We start from the raw sequence: 21,698 nt of genomic DNA, 5'->3' as shown, positions 1-21,698 counted from the left end.
CCCTTCATTTCATTCCTTTATTTATTCGTTCGTTCACTTCCTTGTTCACGTATTTACCGAGTACGATCAAGGGCCTGGTGCTCTTCCAGGGTTGGGGATCGGCAAGAGCAAAACAAAGTCCCTGCCCTCTCGTTCACATTCTTTTTTTCTTTTTTTAATGTTTTTTATTTATTTCTAGGAGAGGGAGAGAGAGAGACAGCGTGAGCAGGGGAGGGTCAGAGAGAGAGGGAGTCACAGACTGAAACAGGCTCCAGGCTCCGAGCTGGCTGTCAGCACAGAGCCCGACGCGGGGCTCGAACCCATGAACCGCGAGATCATGACCTAAGCGAAAGTCGGACGCTTAACCGACTAAGCCACCCAGGCGCCCCTCTCGTTCAGATTCTAGGGAATAAAATAGACCTGGAGCAACAGGTTACTCCTCTGCTCCCAACGCTTCGTGCCTCCCGATCTCACTCCGTCTACAGACAAAATCTCATGGCCTGCAAGACCTGTGTGGAACGCGCCAGCCTCTCCATTTCGTCTCCCAGGCTTCCCACTAAATCCCTCTGCTCCAGGCACACTCCCTTCTTGCTGCTCCTTGGGTGTGCCAGGCGTGCATTTGTATCAGAGCCTTGCCATCCGCAACTCCCTTTTTTCTGGACCGTCTTTCCTTCGCTGGCAGGCAAGGCGCTCTCCCACCTTCTTCCGGCTCCTGCGCCAAGGGCACCTTCTGAGACACAATCCTCTTTGCCCCCTTGCCTCTTGCCACCGTGCCTGGGATGCTCTTCTCTTCCCCTTCCCTTTGCCAGCTTCTGCACGCCCCCGCCCCTCAGTTGAGGGATTCCCTCTTCAAGGGGGCCTTTCTACATCCCTGGGCTCCATCAGACATCCTTGCACATGCCCTCTGACGCAAGCCGTGTCAAGTGCCAGCCTTTCCCGAGGGCCACCATCCCTGTGACAGCAAAGGCTCTGTCTGTCTCCAGCATAAAATGGCTCATCGGTGTGCACTCTGGACTGAGCCTGGGGTTGAAGCCCAGATATTACTCCTTGCATGATCTTGTGCATATTACCTTTCCAAGCTTCCGCTTCTTGATGGGGAACTGATGCTCCTTACAGTACTTTGGAGGGATGTGTGAAGGATCCAGGGTGAATGGCTCCCATTAATGTCTGCCACTTTCTAAGCCCTCTGCAAAGTTTCGCTGTCCTTTTATCTCCTGTTACCTGCAGTTGCTGGCACTAAATAGCTACTTAATGATCCTTCACTGAATTAATGAAGGAGTGAATGAAATTCAAGGTCAGAATCTGAGGACAAGGAGGCAGGTTGGTACCTGGACCCCTGACGAGTGCTGGGCTTGACTGTGGTATGTGATCCAGTATCAATAAATAAAACTGTCCCTTTTCCATAAAACAGATGCTTTCACGGTGGGGAGAATCAACTGAGCCGTCAGACCCATAAACGTGCTTCCCCAAGTGTACTGGCTGCAAAGGGGTTGCCCTCAGTATTCATCATGGTTGTGGGCTGGGCTCTCCCAGACAAGCTGGGAGGACTGGGCAGGCCTCTGCCCTCTCTGGGCCTCAGAGCCTACTTTTAAACAAGGTGGGGGATGGGAGCTGGGCTAGCCTGGTGTTCAAAGCCTTCTCAGCACCGCCCCCCCCAACCTTTTTAAAAATCTTTTAATGTTTCTCTGTTTTGAGAGAGAGACACAGAGCACACGTAGGGGAGGGATAGAGAGAGAGAAAGATACAGAATCCAAAGCAGGCTCCAGGCTCTGAGCTGTTAGCACAAAGCCGACGTGGGGCTTGAACAAACCGTGAAGTCATGACCTGAGCTGAAGTTTGACGCTCAACTGACTGAGCCACCCAGGCACCACACCCCTTTTTCATAAAAAATATTTATCACCCCTTTATACCTTAGATGGGATTCAGAGATAATAAAACTGACCTATACATATTGAGAAAATTAACATATTTATACATATTGAATAAATCTTAATATACATATTGAAAAAAAATCCTCCTAACTGGAGAAATAAAGAGGAAGTAATTTGGAATAAAATGATCTGTATTTCAGTTCCAACGTATAAATATAACACAAAACAAAATGAACCAGTTAGATGGTTGACTCCATGTACAGGGCTGATTAAAATATTGTAAGCGTGTTGCTGTCGGTGACATAATTTTCCAATGCCAACAGCAGTAACACAGTAACATGCCCGTTAGCCCTCCTCAGTGGTGCCCGTCTGAGTGCACGGAGGGCTGGTGTGGACGTGAGGCAGAGAGATTGTCCCATGTCTGGTGGGAGTGGATGTGGCCTCAAAGGTGTTGTAACACAACTTGGCAAACCTAATGGAGTAGAGGAATTATGAAGCCCAGATCACCCGCCTACTCTCCCTGCGGGTGTTCCCTGGGGAACATGACGCTGGCACCCACACATCAGGAGACACCCTGGCACTGACTCTGTGTGCGACAGTGTGAGAACAGGATGACTCGGGTCTCCAACATCAGTGGAACCACGAATGTGGCATATTGACAGGATGGGGTACCATACAGCCGTGAAGGTGAATGAGCTACAGGTAACCACCCGGATAAATCTCAGATTCTGAGCCAAAGAAGCAAGGCTGGGAATGAAGTGTGGAAGAGAGTGCCATTCAGGTAGTTTAGAAATGTGTAGCACTATGTTTGACCCGGCCGGGCACCCCTCTCGCCCCACTCCAACACAGGACCCTCAAGGCTGCCACTCAGGGTGGCAGGATTTAGGAGGCCCCCGTCTGTCCCTCCGCTTCCTCCAGCTCGAGGCCTTATCTGCAGGAGCAAGGGCAGGACCCTGGAGGCCCGAGGTAGAGCAATGCGAACGACCTGTCTGTCTCATTAGAAGAGATTGAGGAATCCTGTGGCTCGAGACCAGGGAGTGCCCCTATCGCCTGGGCTGCTTATGCTCAGTTATTACTAGCAAAACCAATTTTCTTCTGGCTCAAGCCACTGTTAAGAGTTTTGTTCAAGTTGCCAAACCTGCATTTAACTATTGCAACCACCCAAGCCAGCCATAGTAGGGAAGGAAGGAAGGCCAGAAAGGAAAGGAAAGGAAAGGAAAGGAAAGGAAAGGAAAGGAAAGGAAAGGAAAGGAAAGGAAAGGAAAAAAGAAGGAAGGGAAGGGGAGGGAAGGAAGGAAGGAAGGAAAAGAAAGGAAAGAAAAGAAAAGAAAAAAGAAAGGAAGGAAAGGAAGGAAGGAAGGGAAAGGAAAGAAAGAAAGAAAGAAAGAAAGAAAGAAAGAAAGAGAGAGAAAGAAGGAAGGAAGGAAAGGAAGAAAAGAAAGAATGAAAAAGGCAAAGAAGGCAGGAAACGAGGAGAGAAGGGTGTAAGTGGACAGGCCTGGGAAGTCTGGCTCTGTGAGCTTAGAGATGCTTAGGAAAACCTTCTGGAAAAGAAGTTGGATCTTGAGTTGGATCTTGAAGGATGAGAAAATGTGGAGAGGGAGTGGAAGGGGGCGGGCACTATAGCAGGAACAAGGGCCCTGAGAAGAGAGCCTGGCAAAGCCTTGAAGGACAAGGAAGGCTTGAGCAGGCGGTCAAGAGAGAGGACAGCACATCAGAAGGGAGCCCAGTCAGCGCCAAGTGGGGTACTTGACCAGGTGAACGGAAGCCAGGTGTAGGGGTCCTGGAGTTTGGCATGAGGCCTGGAGAGCATCTGGAGGCTGGGTTTGGAGGCAATGAAGTGGCTGGGGGGCCTTGAACTCTCTCCGACTCAGAGGACCCACTTTGAGGCCGACCCCTCCCCCACGCCCCACGCCCCGTGCTCCATGCCCCATGCTGAGGTGGTTACAGTTCTGCCGGGTCTGGGGTCTTGGCGTCTTCTTGCCTCCTCCGGCAGGCAGCCCAGGCCAGCAGAAGTGCAGCCAAGGTCACTGCCTTCAGCCCCAGGACCACAAGCACGAGCACAGACAGGAGGCCTGGAGGACACAGGGGAGAGCTCAGGAAGGACCCTGGGTGATCCCCCAACGGTCCAGACCTCAATGTCCCCACAGGGAGGTCTGGCCCAGCTGCTGTAAACCTCCGGGACCACCACCGAGACAAAAGATCAAAGACCTCCCCTCCCTCTGTCCTGAGCCTGAAGAAGCTTTACCCAATATGCTACCTGTATGTTTAGTCATCTCAGCAGCATCCATGACCTCCGGTCGTAATAGAAAACTGTTCATTTACTGGCTGCTCAGCTCCTCTGCCCCAGACTTTGAGCTAAGCCCTTCCTACTTGCCTAAAATAATCCTTAAACTTATGCTGCAAGGCAGGATAATCATGCCGTTGGTACCGATGAAGAGGCAGAGCCAGAGTGGGGAAACGATTTGCTCAGGGGCACATATATTAGAGAAGTGATGGGACCCATCGCTGGATGGGGGTCACCCGGGTGGTCTGGCTCCCACGAATGGCAGGAACAGGGCTGAGAGGCAGGGAGCATCCGGTGCCTCTACCCCAGGGCTCATCCTCAAGCCCACCCCGTTCCCAAGTGCCCCGAGCGTTAACAGGTGGTGTGATATGCACAGTGCTGGGCGCTTGACACGTGTGATCTCATGGGACCACCATACAGCCTCATCAGGTATGCTCTCTGACTCTATCCCTTCTTTGCCCCTAGTTCACGGCGCAGGACAACAGAAATTCAAGGAGCAAGGCCACACAGGTAGAAAGGGGCTCGATCCAGGAGGCCTGCCTACAAAGCCATGTTTTTCAGCACTGTTAGGTACAGTTTCACGGTGTATCCTTGCACTGAATCATGGGGAGCTCACTACCTGTCAAGCAAGACTGCCCAGTGCACTGTTATGTCTGGCTCTTAGAAAGTCCTTTCTTTGGTTGAGGCTTAACGTGGCTCTCTGGGTTCCTGGTCCTGCCATTGAGATGAATCCCTGGGGACTTTCTTGGTGGCAGAGAGCCCTAGAAGGAAGGACTGCTCCCTTCCCATGGCCAGGCCATCTTTCACCCCCCTTGCCTGTGGGGACCGGTTGCCTTCCCAGGAAGTAGGTACACTCACCTGAGGGAAACGTCCTGCCTACATGTTCACTGGTGAATTTTGTCTCTTGGGGAGACGTGGTGGGCTTTGCTGCAAGAAAGAGAGACAGTCTCACCTTCCCCTTATCTTTCTGTCTTGCCACTTCCTGAGCCCCTACACTAGGACCTAGGGTCATCGAAATGGGTGTGCCGGGGATGGGCGCTAGAAGTCAAACCCTGAACTATGAGGGACTAGTTAGATCTGTTCGAACATCTTTGGGGCAGGTATAATGTCTGATTCACTGCAGTATCTACAGCACCCAGTATAGCGCAAGGCAGGAAACAGGCACTCAACAGATGCTGTGAAGTCATTAAATCTATACGGTTTTGTGGAGCCCAGAACAGGGAGAGATGAACTCTGCCTGGGAGAAACAGAAGGTTTTACAGAGGAGGGGCTATTTGTGCTGGGCTTTGAAGGATGAGTAGGAGCTCTCCAGAGAGAGGGAGAAAGCATTCCAGGCAGGGGGAACGGTTTACATAACAGTCGGAGGCTGAGAAGGGCTGGCCTATTTGGGACATGTTGGGAAGTTCCTTGGGGCCCACCTGTCTCTCTCCCTCCGCCCAGTGCCTTCTAGACTATCTGTCTCACCTTTTACTCTCAGCCTGGTGCCCTGGCCGGACTGGTACTGCCTGTTGGACTTCCTGTGGAACTTCACACAGTAGTAGGTGCCTGCGTACTCGGTAGACACGCCTTGCAGGAGGATGCTGAAATCGCTGTTGGACTCCCGGACTGCTGTCACATTGGGGTGCGAGATGCCTTCAAAGTTGTAAATGGCCTCGCGGCTCAGACCTGCCCCCCGAAACCACCTGATGGGTCCTGAGGGACCACGTCCAAGCACAGTGCAGTTCAGCAATACAGTGTCTCCCACGGTTGCCGACACCACCTCCTGGGGCTGCAGGATCCAGAGGTTTGACTCTGGGGCCCCAGCTCCTGAAGCCAAAGAGAGGGTCCTTGCTGTGTTTCCTGTCTTCCTCCATCGTCCACTCAACTCCTCCCTCCTCCCTTCCCTCCCTCCCCACTTCCCCGATTTCTCTACCCAGCTACTCCCTCTACTTCCCCCCATTAGGCTCAAGATGATTCACTCAGTAAAGAAGTTCGCAGGACCTGCTACGTGCTGAGTTTAGGATTGGGGAGCATGGAGCTCGGCGAGACACACACACGCATCCGGCTGGGAAGGAGTTGTCAGTCTGGTGGTGGAGATGGTCCAGAAAACCCCCTTGAGGTTGGAAACCCAGAGGGCTGTGGGGCCAAGAAGGGGCACCTGTCACAGCTTGGGAGGACTCGGAGAAGCCTTGCTGGAAGGCTGGCATCGAGTTAAAATGAGCCCCTCCCCCACCTCCAACTGCCGCACACAGATATTCTCTCTGTTAACAGTTTACAGGTTCCACAAACACCCATTCTTCTATTTCATCACCCAAATGGCCCCTGAAGTAAGAATTATGTCACCTATTCTACAAAGTAAGCACTCGAACTGGATAGGGCTGAAGTGACCGACTTAAGAACACGCTCCTATTGAATGACAGACCCAGGGTTTGAGGGCCCAGGCCCCCGCTGCCGGCCTTACACACAGCATGACTGCTCGGTGCGGAGCGTGGTACGTGAAATTAACCGCCCCAGCGCGTGCAACCTACACCCGCCTGGTGGTGGGAGGGGTCACATCCTGGTCTCCTGACTTGGCGTTTAGTCACGTGCCTTGCTTTAGCCAATGGGCTGTTAGCAGATGCTACCTGGTTAGAAACTTGAAATGGGCTTGGGGCCCTGGGACGGGTCCTCTTCGCTTCCGCCACCTCCACGACAGAGACGTACTCTGCGTAGCTGCAGTGAGACGTGGCGGTGGAACAAGGCACGCGGAGCAGAACCACTCCGGACGCCTGCAAACGTGTGAGTGAGACACACTCTGTGTGCCACCTGGGATTTTGTGTGGATGGATAAAGGCGGCCGACGCAGGGAGATGGATCCGAGCGGGGTGCCTAAGACCCCCCGGAGCCTCATGCTCACCCTTCACAAACACCGAGGTGCCCTCCTCCAGCGTCTTTTCTGAGTTCTCGCCCAAGTCGCCGAACCGCACGCAGTGGTAGGTTCCAGTATGCGTGCTGGTGACATTGCGGATATAGATGGAATAGTCACAGTTCGGTGGCTCCGGTGTTCGCTGGATCACGGGCGTCACCCCAGGGAAGAGGCCGTGCTTGAAGTTATAAACCTCCTGCTGGTCCTGACTGCTCACCTTGACCCATTTAATCCCGTCGTCAGCGCAGGACCCTTCCACGGTGCAGCGCAGCACCAGCGTGTCCCCCTCCGCCACCAGCAGGGGGCCCTGGGGCTGCAACACCTGCCGCTCACTCCCGTCGCTCTGCCCAGAGGCTCCTGCGACAGAGGGAGAAAGGCTTTGTGCTGAGCAGGAAGGACCTGGGGCCCCAAGAGAGGAGATGAACACAATCTGGTCTTTGGCTGGCCAGCAACGTTGCTCGGGACGCGGGAGGGGCGTCGCTGGGGAGGGAAGTGTGAAAGATGAGGAGGTCGTCTGGAGAGGCAGAAGGGAGCTGTTGAACGGAGAACTTACAAACAGTAGGTGGCACTTACGTGCCCACCACGTGCCACGCCCTGCGTCTATTACCGCCTTTATTCTTCCCAACGCTCGTGTGAGGTAGGCAGTATCATCCCCATCTTCTCAGGAGGGCTGAGAGCCCAGACGATTAGGGATGTTTCCCAGGATCGCAGTTGATGGGCTGAATGGTGTCTCCCCGGCCAAATTCATATGTGGGAGCCCTAACCTCCAGTACCTCTGAATGTGGCTGCATTTGGAGACAAGATCTTTAAAGAGGCAATTAAATTAAAACGAGGTCATAAGGGTGGGCCCTACTCCATAGGATGGGCGTCCTTAAAAGAAATTAGAGGCACGGAGAGAAGATGGCCGTCTGCAAGCTAAGGAGACCGTATTCACAAGACACCACCAACCTTGCTGACACCTTCCCCTAGACTTCTAGCCTCCAGAGGTGTGAGAAAATACATTTCTGTTGCTTAAACTACCACTTTATCACGACCACTGAAACAAACTAATATTTCATCCAGTAAGAATGTGACGATCTGTTTCTGGAGCCCCCACTCCCAGCCCTCAAACATATCATACAAAGTGTGAGTGCTGTGGTGTTTCGTGTAAGCATCATCTGGCTTCCTGTGAATTGTTTTGTTTTTTTTTAATGTTTTATCTTATATTTGAGAGAGAGGGGAGAGCAGGGGAGGGGCAGAGAGATGGAGACAGAATCTGAAGCAGGCTCCAGGCTCCCAGCTGTCAGCACAGAGCCTGATGAGGGGCTCAGACCCACGAGCAGTGAGATCATGACCTGAGCCGAAGTTGGATGCTTAACTGACAGAGCCGCCCAGATACCCCTGAATTCTTTTTAACATTTAATTATTTTTATTTGTTTAAAAACATTTTTTAATGTTTATTTTTGAGAGAGAGACGGAGTGTGAGCACGGAGGATCAGAGAGAGAAGGAGACACAGAATCTGAAATAGGCTTTAGGCTCCGAGCTGTCAGCACAGAGCCCGACGTAGGGCTTGAACCCACGAACTGTAAGATCGTGACCTGAGCTGAAGTCGGATGCTTGTTAAATCTGAGCCACCCAGGTGCCCCCATTTAATTAGTTTTTAAAGTAATCTCTACACCCAATGCAGGCCTCAAACTTACAGCCCTGAGATCAAAAGCCACATGCTTTATGGACTCAGCCAGCCAGGCACCCCCCTGTAAATTCTTTTTTTTTTTTAATGACTTTATTGAGATATTATTTCCACACAGTAGATATCAGAAATTTTATGTATTATATGCAGTTCTTTCGCTTTGAAAACATTTTTTAACTTCAAGTAGAGTGGATATATAATATGATTTTAGTTTCAGGTGTCTCGTGTGAATTCTTTACCAAACTGCAGTGCTTGTTGGTGCTTTGGGAAGTGGATCTGTTTTGGGGGTTGAGCTGCTGAGTTTGGCCTCAGGGGCATGGAGAGAGAGGGCCGAGGCCTTCCATGCAGGTTCTTTTACAGGTGGGGTATGAACAGGTGCTCCTCTCAAGAAGTCCCTGAGGTAGGTATTATTATGATCTCCATTAAAAAAGAATGTTTATTCATTTTTGAGACAGAGAGAGACAGAGTGTGAGCAGGGGAGGGGCAGAGAGAGAGGGAGACACAGAATCCAGAGCAGGCTCCAGGCTCCAAGCTGTTAGCACAGAGCCCGACATGGGGCTGTCATCTCCATTTTTGAGAAAACTGATGGTCAGAGAGGGGAAGAAACGGTCAGTGTCCTGGCCAGGATTTGGACTCAGATCAGGTGACTTAAGGTTCTGCCCAGCACAGGTCATCAGCTTTGCGTCCCAACTTTTCCTTGGTGTGGGTGACCATCAGACCTGGTGAATGACTCGGTCTTGCTCCAAGATGTTAAGTTTGCAGGGTATCCTGGTGTTTCTCAATTGTCAGTGAGGCGAGGGGGTAGGGAGGTGAGGCAGATGTTTCCTTCTAAGAGGATCTGGGGAGGGGTTGTGGAATTCCTTTTCTGTGTGTCCTCAGCTAGGCATGTGCTAATAGCCTTTATAAGAACTGCCTCACAGTTGTGACCAAGGGATACCTCATGTTCAATCCTAGGGATTGCTTTTGCTCTTGGTGGCCTTAGCTCCAAAAGGTTCAGCAACACCCACCTTCAAACACCATGAGGCAGGCAGGCAGATCTGTTCTCTCTAATCGTTTCTGGTGGTTTGTCCCCTGGCCTCGGCAGTTTACTCATGCACCTGCACAGAACAGTACCCATCACTCGGCACAGGGCTGAGAATAGTGCCTTTCCCCACCAGCCAAACTGGAAAACCTCATGATTGATGGAGCAGTGGGTTGTACAGACAGAAAAGAGTACGCTACTCAGAGAGAAGTGTTGTGGCCCCACAACTAATAAAGGTAGATGGTGATCAACTGCAGACATATACTATAAACCTTAAAGCAACGGCTAAATGACAAAATAGTTACAGCCAATAAGCCAGTAAAGGTGATACGATAGCATTCTACAAGTATTCAACAACTGAAAGAAGACACAAAAAGAGAAAAAAGGGAACAAAGAACCGACACGACAAATAGGAAGGTATAAAAAGATCTAAACTTAATCCTATAAAAGTCACCTTGAATGTAAACGGTCTAAATAGCCTATGTAAAAATTCGACACTGTCGGATTGGATAAAAAGTAACATCTAACTATCTGTTGCCTACAAGCAACGCACTTTAAATATTAAAGCTGCACATATGTTAAAAGGAAAATGATGGAAAAAGGTAGAGCATATAATGCCGATCAAAGGAAAGCTGGAGTGGCTATATTAATATCAGATAAAGTAGATTTCAGAGCAAAGAATATCTCCAGGAATAAAGAATGTCACTTTGTAATGGTAAAGGAGCAAATTAATCAAGAAGACAGGGGCACCTGGGTGGCTTAGTTGGTTAAGCGTCCACTCTCAGCTCAGGTCATGGTTCAGTTTGATTCGTGGGATTGGGTCTTGGGTCGGGCTCTGCACTGATGGTGGTGGTGGTGGAGGGGGGCTGCTTGCTTGGGATTCTCTCTCTTTCTCTCTCCCTCTCCCTCTCTCTGCCCCTCCCCTGCTGTGCGTGTGCACGTGCACTCTATCTCTCTCTCTTAAAATAAATAAATAAATTTAAAAAAAATCAAGAACACATACAAATCCCAAACATTTGTGCACCAGATAACAGAACTTATAAGCGTATGAAGCAAAACCCAATAGAATGGTAGGGAGAAACAGACAAATCCACAGCTATGGGGTTTCGACATCCTCCTTCTCATAATTGCTAGCACATGTAGGCAAGAAATCAAAAAGAGTACAGAAGACTTGAAAAGCACTAGCAACTAACAGCCTAATTGATATTTATAGAACACTCCGCCCCCCAAGTAGCAGGATATATAGTTCTTTTCAAATGCACAGAGAACTCTTACCAAGATAGAACATATTCTGAGTCATTAAAATAGTCTCAACAAGTTTAAAGGAATTCAAGCATCATCTTTGACCACAAGGGGAATTAAATTAGAATCAGTAACAGACAGATGCCTAGGAAAGTCCTCGATAGTCATAAGCTGAATAGGACACTTTCCAGTAACACATGAGTTAAAACAAGAGGGAAGTTAGAAAGTAATTTGATCGGAATGAAAATGAAAACACAGTATTAAAATTTGTAGGATTCTGCTAAAGCAGAGGGAAATTTATAGCATTCGATGACTAGATTAGGAAAGAAGGAAGGACTTAAATGAATGACCTTAGTTTTTACCTTAAGAAACGGGGTGTCTGTGTGTGTGTGTGTGTGTGCGCACGCGCCTGGGTGGCTCAGTCGGTTAAGCTTCAGCTTAACTTCAGCTCAGGTCATGATCTCAGGGTTCGTGGGTTCAAGCCCCGCATCGGGCTCTGTGCTGACAGCCAGCTCAGAGCCTGGAGCCTGTTTCGGATTCTATGTCTCCCTCTCTCTCTCTCTGACCCTCCCCTGCTCACGCTCTCTCTCTCAGAAATAAATAAAACATTAAAAAAAAAAAGAAACAGTGAAAAAAGAGCAAATTAAGCCCAAAGGAAGTAGAAGAAAGGAAACCACAAAGATCTGAGTAAAAATCAATAAAGTAAAAACCAAAAGACAAGAAAGAAAAATCAGTGTGAATGAAATCTTTGAGAAGATGATGATAATTGATAAACTTGTAGCCATACTGAAGAGTAATGAGAGAGAGAGACAGAGAGTCTTAGCTTACTAAAATAAAAAATGAGGGAGGTGACACCAGTACAGACTTTACAGATATTACAAGACAATAAGGGGCCGCTATGGAAAGGTCATGGCTACATATATTTGACAAAGGGACAAATTCCTTGAAAAACACAAACTACCAAGGCTACCTCAAGAAGAAACAAATAACCTAAATAGCCCTATTATCTATTGCAAACATTTAATTTGTATTAAAAACTTCCCCACAAAGAAAACTCCAAGCCTGGATGACTTCACTAGTGAATTCTGCCACACACTTAGATACAACACCAAAATCATGATCCATACAAAGAACAAATTAATAAATAAGACTTTATGAAAACTAAGAACCCTTGCTGTTCGAAAGATGCTTGTGAAAGAATGAAAAAGCCACAGAGGAGGAGAAAATCTCTGTGAAGTATATATCTGATAAAAAAAAATAATTTGCAATCAGAATACATAAAGAACCTTCAAAACTCAATGATAAGAAAAACAGTCGAAAAATGGGAGTTGAACAGACACATAAAGGCCCAAACAGGATACAGGATGCACGTGAAAAATGTTCAGCACCATTACACAGCAGGCAAGTGCAAATTGAAACCACAATGAGATGTTCCTACACATCGGTGAGAATGACTAAAAGAAGAAAGATTGACCATACCAAGAGTGTCGGCGAGGATGTAGAGGAAATGTCATCTGCATACCTTGCTGATGAAAATGCACAACAGTACAACCTCCTTGGAAATCAGTTTGGCAGTGTCTTAAAAGTTAACCACACGCCTATCACACGATACAGTCATATTATTCTTAAGTATTTTCCCGAGAGAAATGAAAGCGTTAAGTCCACTCAAAGATTAGTACAGGAATGTCTACAGACACTTGTACTAATCGACGCAGATGTCTGTTTGCGACAGCCCCAAATTGCAAAGCAACCGATGTCTGCCAAGAAGTGAATGAAGAAACAAACTGTAGTTTACACAGAGGACAGAAATAAAAAGACGTATGTGAGCTATGGATGTGTGCAACCACATGAAGGAAGCTCAAAATAATTATGCCGAAGAAAGAAGCTGGGGAAGAAAAAGGGTACACGCTCCATGATCTTATATTTCGTATAAAGTTTTAGAAAATGCAAACTGATCTATAGTGACGGAAAGCTGATAAGTGGATGCCGTGGAAGGAGGAGGAATGGAAAGAATGACCCACAAGGAAACTTTTGAAAGTGTTGGATGTGTTCATTATATTGATTTTGGTGATGAGTTCACAAGAAAGAAGCATGTCCAATGCCCACAAAACTTATCAAAGTGTACATGTTAAATATGCATAATTTGTTGTATGTCAGTCGAATCTCCATGAAAGAAGGCCCTGTGCCCCTGACCCCTTCCCGCTGTCTGGAAAATGTCCTGTGTACCTTGTCTGCAGAGCTGGGCACCCCATGGCCACAGCTCTGGGATCCCTTCCCATCTATTTTCCACCTGCAAGCCCTGCCTTTCATGATCCGGGATGATGGGTTCTCCTTCGGAGGCCTGGTTCAAAACCCACATTTTTCAAAAATGATTTGATCCTGAGTGTTTAGACATGTGACTTCCTAGCCTAGTGCCTAACACGTCGTGGGCACTCAGAAGTATTTGTGGGATGAGCAACTAGGAGCCACAATTCACATTTTACAATCGGGGAAGCCAGCTCAAGAAAGTGAAGCAGCGCCCCAAATCATAGCCGAGGAGTGAAGGGCTGGCCAGGTCTGGACCCAGATCTGGGTCCCACCAGAGCCTCTCCGGGAGTGACCATCCTACAGGACCCAAGCAGGGTCTGGGTCTTCGCAGAGACTGGGGCAGGGGCCCAAACAGACAGGAGATGGAATAAGCCCAATGGGAGTTAAGCGTCTTGCCTGCTGGATCGGAGGGTTCTGGGCTCAGAGGCTAAGCTGGACCCAGGAGCCCCAAGTCTCAGGACTTAAATCAGTCAGATCCTGACTTAGAGTAGACATGGGTATGAAAATCTTTACAGAAATCTTTACATTGTGCCAGCTGCTTACAGGTATTATCTTGTTGGATCTTCCAAACAAAGTCATGAGGTGGGTCCCACGATTGGCCCCATTTTACAGAGGGGGAAATTGAGGCTCAGAGAAATGTCAGTGGTGAGGGTTGAGCCCGGTGCTGAGCCCATGCTGGCTCATGGGGTGTTGATTTGTATAGTCACAAAGGGCCCTGTGCTTAGATGGGCCCCATGCTTGTGATAATGCTCTGCTGCTGCCGTCTTGAAGTTCTTTGAAACTGCGTTTCCACTTTGCACGAGGCCCCACAGATTATGTCTGATCCAGGGCTATGAGCCTCACCATTAAAAAAAAATTTTTTTTAATGTTTTATTTATTTCTGAGAGAGAGAGAGAGAGAGAGAGCATGAACAGAGGAGGGTCAGAGAGAGAGGGAGATACAGAATCTGAAGCAGGCTCCAGGCTCTGAGCTAGCTGTCAGCACAGAGCCCGACGTGGGGCTCAAACCCACGGACAGTGAGATCATGACCTGAGCTGAAGTTGGACGTTCAACCGACTGAGCCACCCAGGCGCCCCACCATTTTTATATTTAAAACTCACAGCACCCCAAGAGCAGCCCTGTTTGTCGAAGAGGAGAGAGACGTGGCGTGTAACATGAGCACACGGGTGTCTGTTAAGACCCCAGAGCCTGGGAGCTTAACTTCACCACGCTGTCTCCCAAAACGTTCAACTTCTTGAGACACTGGATTTGGGCTCTGCTGGGATCAGGAACGTTCTCAGCTGCCCGCTCCCATTCCCTCTTGGTGGCCTGGAGTCCCTCCAGGCCTCTCAGAGCACCCGGGGCTCCTCTCTGGGATCAGTCAGGGATGGGTCCCGTCATGTCCCAGATCTCACTCACCCAAGAGCACAAGGAACAGCATCGGCAGCCAGGAGCAAGGAGGCGAGTGGGCCCGCGGGGTCAGGGTGGTCATCGCCAGGGGCTCGCGTGCCTCCTGCAGTTCCCAGGACGGGCCGCCGTTCTGCAATCTGGCGGATGCCGGAGCCTGAAATGGGGCACGTGGACAAGGCTGTTTGTGTTCCTTGTGGCCAAGGCTACTTGGGGAAGTGTTGTTTTCATACGGGAAGACAAGGCTGCTGGTGCAAGAGGAAGGAACGGTTTGGAGGGGGTTCCGGGTTCTGTGTCTGGGCCACGGGAGTTCCTGTAACCACTCGGTCAAAACCATACCGACCCTTTGTCGTGGGCCCGGTCCCCAGTACCCTGCTAGGAAGATGAGTGTGCCTGTCCTAGCGTGTCCCGAGCCAGCCAGGTGTGGGCTCAAGTCCTGGGTCTGCCTCTTCCTACCTGTGCGACCTTTCACACACACGTGCCACCTCTGAGCCTTTGTTTCTTCATCTGCAAAATGGGGATGGTAGCAATTCCCTCCTCCAGAAGGTATTGCAAGAAATATAAGATACGTGGGTGAAGGCTCAGCACAATGTAAATGCTGAACGTACCAACCATCATTGACCACGATATGCAGGAAATAGAGAAGGATTAAGGATCCTTCTTAAGAAGAAGGATTTATTGGGGTGCTGGGTGTCTCAGTCGGTTGAGCGTCCGACTTCGGCTCAGGTCATGTTCACACGGTTTGTGGGTTTGAGCCCCGCGTCGGACTCTGTGCTGACAGCCAGCTCAGAGCCTGGAACCTGCTTCAGATTCTGTATCTCCCTCTCTCTCTGACCCTCCTCTGCTCCTACTGTCTCTCTCTCTCTTTCTCTCTCTCTCTCTCTCTCTCTCTCTCAGAAATTAAAAAGAGGAAGAAGGAGAAGAAGGATTTATTAAGGGTCGCCTGGGTGGCTCGGTCAGTTGGGCGTCCAACTTCGGCTTAGGTCGTGACCTCGAAATTCATGGGTTCGAACCTGGCGTGGGGCTCTGGGCTGGCAGCTTGGAGCCTGGAGCCTGCTCTGGATTCTGTGTCTCCCTCTCTCTCTGCCCCTCCCCTGCTCACACTCTGTCTCTCTCAAAAATAAATAAACATTTAAAAAAGAAGGATTTATTATAAAGCAAGCGCCATGCAGGCCTCCTTTTGGCAGTGAGGACAGGGCATAGACCCTGTCCTTAGATGCATAACCCAGGAGCAACTCTTGAAACCTCCATTTCCTGGGGCCCAAATGGAACACACCGGATCATATAAAAATTTGTGTTTGTGGCATCTTAATGTTCTGTAACTTTCTCAAGAGTCCCTATCATACTGGCTGTTGGCAAGGAAAAGTTTACTTACACTGGCCAATGAAAGCAATCCGAGGCTCTTCTGGGTCTGTCTGTCTCTTCACCTGCACTGTCTGGGTTCAAATCTTGGCTTTACCCAATCATCAGGACTATCATTTGAGCAGTTTGTGCCTCAGTTTCCTGATCTGTAAAATAGTAATAAGAATAGGGGCATGGGGCACCTGGGTAGCTCCATTGGCTGAGTGTCTGACTCTTGATTTCAGCTCAAGTCATGGTCTCCTAGTGGGTGAGCTCGAGCCCCACATTGGGCTCCCCACTGAAAATGCAGAGCCTGCTTGGGACTCTCCTTCTCTCCCTCTCTCTCTGCCCCTCCCCTGCTCACGCTCTCATCTCTCAAAATAAGTAAATAAACTTCAAAAAATTATGGTTGCACGTATGAGGTGAAGTGAGCATTGGATACACTGCTATCATACTCTTTTAGGCTAGCTCAGTTTCCTTTTTTCCAGAAAAAAAAAAATGCTCAAGCTTTCCATGCTTCCCTCCCTTCTTCCTACTCCAGGTGTAGGAAGCAGAGGTGTAGGTGCAGAGGAGGCTGAAGTTTCTTTCCGGGCAGGATGGTGGGCATTGGGTCTGAGTCTTATCTCGGGGCCTGGTATCTGTCATGGGGAGGTTGGTCTGGCCCGGTCCTTGAGCACTTTGCTCTGAGTCTGCTGAGGTGTGGCTGGTCCTGTCTTCTCAATCCCATTGCTCCTTCTACTTGTTCTCCTGTTGAGGAGACTCATATATTGGAGTCTCTTTGAACTGACCACAGGCCTGGACAATTCCACCAGACCCTCGGCACCTCCATGTCATCCTCCCAGTGGAGCTTCTAAATCACCTACTCACCTGCCTGTGTCCCTTCCTCAGCTATTCCTTTTCCTCTCAAGTCTTTCTCAAAATTAATTTTATTTATGTGACCAGGTAAGGTACCATAATGGTCAGCTACTGCTGCGTAACAAACCCCCCCCCCCAAAATGCAGTGGCTTAAAATGATACCCATTTATTTAATCTGTGATTCTGTGGGTTGACAATCTTCCCTGGGCTCAGCTCCAAGGTTCTTCTCATCTCAGCTAATTTTGACTCAGCATTTGAGAGCAGCAGCAGGCTGGCTAGGAACTCTGCCGCTGGGGTTGGCTGACTGTCGCCTGGACCACCTCAGCTCTCCTCCGTGTAGTCTCTCATTCCCCAGGAGGCTCGTCTGGCTTGTTCACATGAGAGGGGCGGTGTTGAGAGGCAGCAGGGGTTGCAAGGTATAGTGTCGCTTCTATAGTCTGGCTTTTGGCCAGAGCAAGTCGCAGGCCAAACCAGATGCAAGGGATGGAAAATAGACTCCTCCTCTTGATAGGAGCTGCAAAATTATATTGCCGTAGGTGTGGAAGTAGGGAGGGGGTGAAGAATTATGGACATTCCTGTAATTTATCTATTGTGGTGCTAAACTCACAGGATTCAAAGTCTCCTCCATCAGGCTCCCAGATACCACTTTCCTTAGGGTTGACCATAGTCACCACTTCTAGCCACATTCAATTCCTGCACTACTGCCGATCCACTTCTCAGAAGGCAGGCTGGACATGGCTCCTGTGGGGCCCTCCTGGGGAAGCTGGGTCATGGTCTTTTCTGCACTAGGAATCTCTAAACATACCCTGGGGGTCTATATTCCCTTCCCACCCCAGCCCAGAGTTCTAACCCCAGGGGCCTGGCGGTGCCGGGCCCCTGGCATCCCAACTCCTGCCCTTCTCTCTCTTTCTCTTGTCACCCTCCACAAAGTCATAAGAAGAGGCAGTCCCCCTCTTTTCTTTTGTAGGGACTTTCCTGATTTTGGCCGTCTCCTGAACACATGATCTTCTTTGTTCTAGCTGGGTTTGCTCCGGCCTTCCCCAAGACAACAGAACTCAGACTCCAGCTTTGATGAGGGACAGAGCTGCTCGGAAGGGACTAGACTACAGGACAGAGAGAAATGCACAAGAAAGTGCTTCAGTAGTATCAGCCCCGTCCCTGCTTATCTGTAAAATGGACCCATGCGTGGCAGGTGGGGCACCAGCTCCCAGTGAGCGGTCAGTATCTAGAAGCAGTGATTCTCCTCCAGGTCAGCATGCTGGGGTGGCACAAACAGTGACTGTCACCAGCTGGAGGGCTTAGCCCCACGTGTTTTCAACAGGGGCTCCTAAGGTCTGAACAAAACACCAGTCGAAACTTACATCAGCTTTTATATTTCTCCCTACAAAAAAAAGAAAAAAACTTTGTTAAAACAATAACTTCCTTGTTTGCTGCAAAATGGAAAGCATGGTAAGCAAGTCTGGAGAAAACACTGAGCCGCATCAACCATCGAACAAATGCCAATTTAAAAAAATAGCAATACGGGTGTTCTTGCAATCAGTCTTTATCTCCATTCTTTTCTCTGTTCTCTTTTCAGAGGACTAGAAGCTTGGGAACCACATTTTCTAGAACTCCTTGCTCTGGGTTGGGTTCTGGTGAGGAGAGGTGCTTGCATTAGATTTGGAAGGTGGAAGAGGAGAGGCACGGATGGCTTCTTCTCTAGAAATGAGGAGAGGCAGAGCGGGAGCCTGAGCAGATGTGAACGTGAGGCTGGCAGGGGTCCTTAGACTTTCCTCCACAAGCAGCTGTCATCACTGCTGGCAGTTCCCGTGTGTTGCGCAAGATTCTGGATTCTCCAGGAGCTAGCAGTGAAGTTGGGCCTGTGGCAGTGAGGGTTTCCAGTGGCTTCGTTTGCCTTTCTTGTTTCCTTCTCCTGTTTCATGTCAGATCCCATGACATGCGTGTTGGTGTCACTTGAAGGTTTTACCGAGGTATGACTGTATGCAACTGCACAAATACTATGCGCAGCTCACTGAATGTTTAGAGTTCTTATGTCTGTGTACACCCGTGTAAGTCACCATCATGAGCTTGATCCTTCCCATTCAATCTCTGTGTAAAGCCCTGACAGTTTTGTAGGAGGACCAAACTGTCTCCTGTCTCTTCTTACAAGGGCACTAATCCCATTCTTGAGGAACCCCTCACTCAGGACCTAGTCACCCCCCCAAAGGCCCCACCTCCTAACACCATTGTGGTAGGAACCCCTCCGTAAGGAGAGAGAAAAAAAGAGGAGAGAAGACTTCAAGGTCACCTAGATATGCGCCTAGGTGCCTACATTCCCCATGGCCTTGTAAACTGAGACAACTTAATCAGACTGCATGTTTATGTGTGTTACCATATACGGGAGACGAAGAAATAGAAAATGCATAAAAAAACTATGCCATGTGATGTGGGCCGCTCATTTCTTTGGGTATGAACCCAACTGAGCGGTGCCGGCACGAATAAAGTTGCTTCCTGGAAAGAAAAGCCTTCGTGTCATGACTCTCTGTGCTAGAATCCTGCAACACCATCACACTGGGGAGTCGGCTTCAGCATAAGAATTTGGGGAGGGGGGACACATTCTGTCCACAGCAGCTGCCAGTGTATTAGAAGTGTGAACCACCCGGGGCGCCTGGGTGGCTTAGTTGGTTAAGCGTCCGACTTTCGCTTAGGTCATGATCTCGCGGTTCGTGGGTTCGAGCCCCGCGTCGGGCTCTGTGCTGACTGCCGGCTCAGAGCCTGGAGCCTGTTTCAGTCTGTGACTCCCTCTCTCTCTGACCCTCCCCTGCTCACGCTGTCTCTCTCTCTCTCCTAGAAATAAAAAAAAAAAAAAAAAAAAAAAAAAAAGAAGAAGTGTGAATCACCCAATCAGACAGCAGGTGTGTGTTTCCAGGAAGCTGGGGAAGGTCATCAAAAAGATGTGACCACCCGTTGACCCGTGAGCTGGACCTGGGCACTAGGAAGCTCCACACCTCCTCTCGTCCTTGGAATGTGGGTACTGCTTGCCTTTCCTGCTCCCAGAGGCTGCCCCAAGCAATGAGATAGTGATGTGTTGTTGGGAACAGCTGTGGGGCACATGCATAGGAATCCAGCCAAGATCACTATAGAAACTTGTAAGCTTTGGCAGTGGGGGCAGGGATTCACTTGTCACCCCGGACAAGCCTGGTATGTGAGTGTCTCTTTTGCTTATTACAACATCCAGGCTGGAGTGGCCTGCCTGTCTCTTCAATCTCTTCCCGCCCCTTTATGCTGTTTGGGGACCCGGTTCAGATTACACCCAGGATGTTCCCCTGAGGGTTGTGAATTGACAGTTTTACTTTTTTCTCTTTTGTAATGCAACTGCCTGATTTAGGCTTTGATTGAGAAGGCATCCATTTCAAGGAGGCATCTGCTTCTCAAGTAAACACAATGCCAGACCCAGGGCTGGGTGAAGAGCCAGGCCACCTCACCCCACAGATTGTTTCAGAGACTTTGGTTAATTTCCTAAACTGACCCTTAGGTCTTTTTGCCTTTTCACTTCCCCACTTGAAATTCCTGTTTTAAATTCAATAACAAAGAGTGAGCCCTCCAAGCCTAGCCCCCCCCACCTTTGACCCCCGTAGAAACAGACCTCCTGGCCCATGCGCACTTGCTGTCTTCCTGTGACCTTGCTGTGTGGCCCCAGGTATACTGTGTCCAGGTCTCCTAATTAACCTTTATATCTTTTCAACGTGTCCTGGTGGTTGTCGCTGAAGGGCATCTTGCAATTATAAGAAGAACCACGGGGGAGTCCCACCACAACGTCGGTTATTAATAGAACGAGACCGTCTTTACCAGCTTTACCTACTTCACTTACGGAGCCACCAAGGTGCCTTCCACTGAGGTTTTGACTCGCATTTCTGCTTGGAGATGTTGACTATCTTTTCATATGGTTGTTGGCTATTTGTATGTCTTCTTTAGAGAAGTGTTTATTCAAGTCCTTGCCCATTTTTTTAAAAAGTTTATTTTGAGAGAGAGAGAGACAGAGAGAGACAGAGACAGAGACAGAGAGAGAGAGAGAGAGAGAGAGAGATGCAGGAGGGGCAGAGAGAGAGAATCCCAAACAGGCTCAGCACTGTCCATGCAGAAGCTAACGTGGGGCTTGAACTCACAACTGTGAGATCATGACCTGAGCCAAAACCAAGAGTCGGTTTGTAAGGACACAAGTCTAAACGTCTAAACCAAACTGACTCCATGACAGGCTTTAAGTTTCCTCTCTAAACTAGAAGGCCTGAGTTCCAGCGTCCCGAAACTATCAGGCGGTTACACATGGCCCAAGGCAGGAGAAACCATCCTTGCAACACCCAATCAGGAAAGGCCAGCGACCACCCTCCACATTACTGAGGGAGAGGCCTGGAGATAGAAACTATAGATAGGACGCTGTTTCCTAATGTTAAAGTTAACCCGTTAGGCGCCGAACAAGACCCTAGGCTCGCTCTGTAATTGAATTTAAAGGTACTCTAAATGTTGTAACTGGATCCCGCCAAAAGAAATGAATACTCTAGACAATGCGTATGGTTAAACCAGCTGTCAATAATGTTGAATAATTATGATTGGATCACTGTTCCCATGCCACAACTTCTGTAACTCCCCGGTCACAAACCCCATAAAAAACCTACTCTGCCTTTGCTCGGGGCTCTCAGCAAGGATCCACTGCGTTGGTGAGGTCTGGGAGCCCGAGCTTAAGCCCGAATAAACGCCCTTTGCTTTTGCATACGTGACTCGGACTCCTTGGTGGTCTTGGGATTTGGGGCAGATGGCGATCTGGGCATAACAGGTTGCGTAACCGACGGAGTCACCCAGGCACCCCAACTCCTTGCCCA

General features: G+C 49.3%; 1 protein-coding gene and 1 long non-coding RNA gene across 2 annotated transcripts; one reads left to right on the top strand and one right to left on the bottom strand.

Moving 5' to 3' along the window:
• Positions 1–2,023: 2,023 nt before the first annotated feature.
• On the bottom strand, positions 2,024–14,877 carry SIRPB2 (signal regulatory protein beta 2). The gene is given in 6 exon segments (XM_077767006.1): positions 2,024–3,925; positions 4,996–5,064; positions 5,602–5,943; positions 7,012–7,377; positions 14,659–14,833; positions 14,836–14,877. Coding segments are annotated over 6 exon segments (1,125 nt in total). The 3' UTR covers positions 2,024–3,794.
• Positions 14,878–19,711: 4,834 nt separating this feature from the next.
• Positions 19,712–21,589, top strand: LOC144233921 (uncharacterized). Its single transcript, XR_013335806.1, has 2 exons — positions 19,712–19,848; positions 20,592–21,589. It is a non-coding gene; the product is annotated as an uncharacterized LOC144233921 (long non-coding RNA).
• The last annotated feature ends 109 nt before the right edge of the window (positions 21,590–21,698 follow it).

The sequence above is a fragment of the Crocuta crocuta genome, unplaced genomic scaffold, assembly GCF_008692635.1.
Source record: "Crocuta crocuta isolate KB4526 unplaced genomic scaffold, BGI_CrCroc_1.0 scaffold15, whole genome shotgun sequence".
Taxonomy (NCBI): Eukaryota; Metazoa; Chordata; class Mammalia; order Carnivora; family Hyaenidae; genus Crocuta; species Crocuta crocuta.
This window is presented reverse-complemented; position numbering and strand designations above follow the sequence as displayed.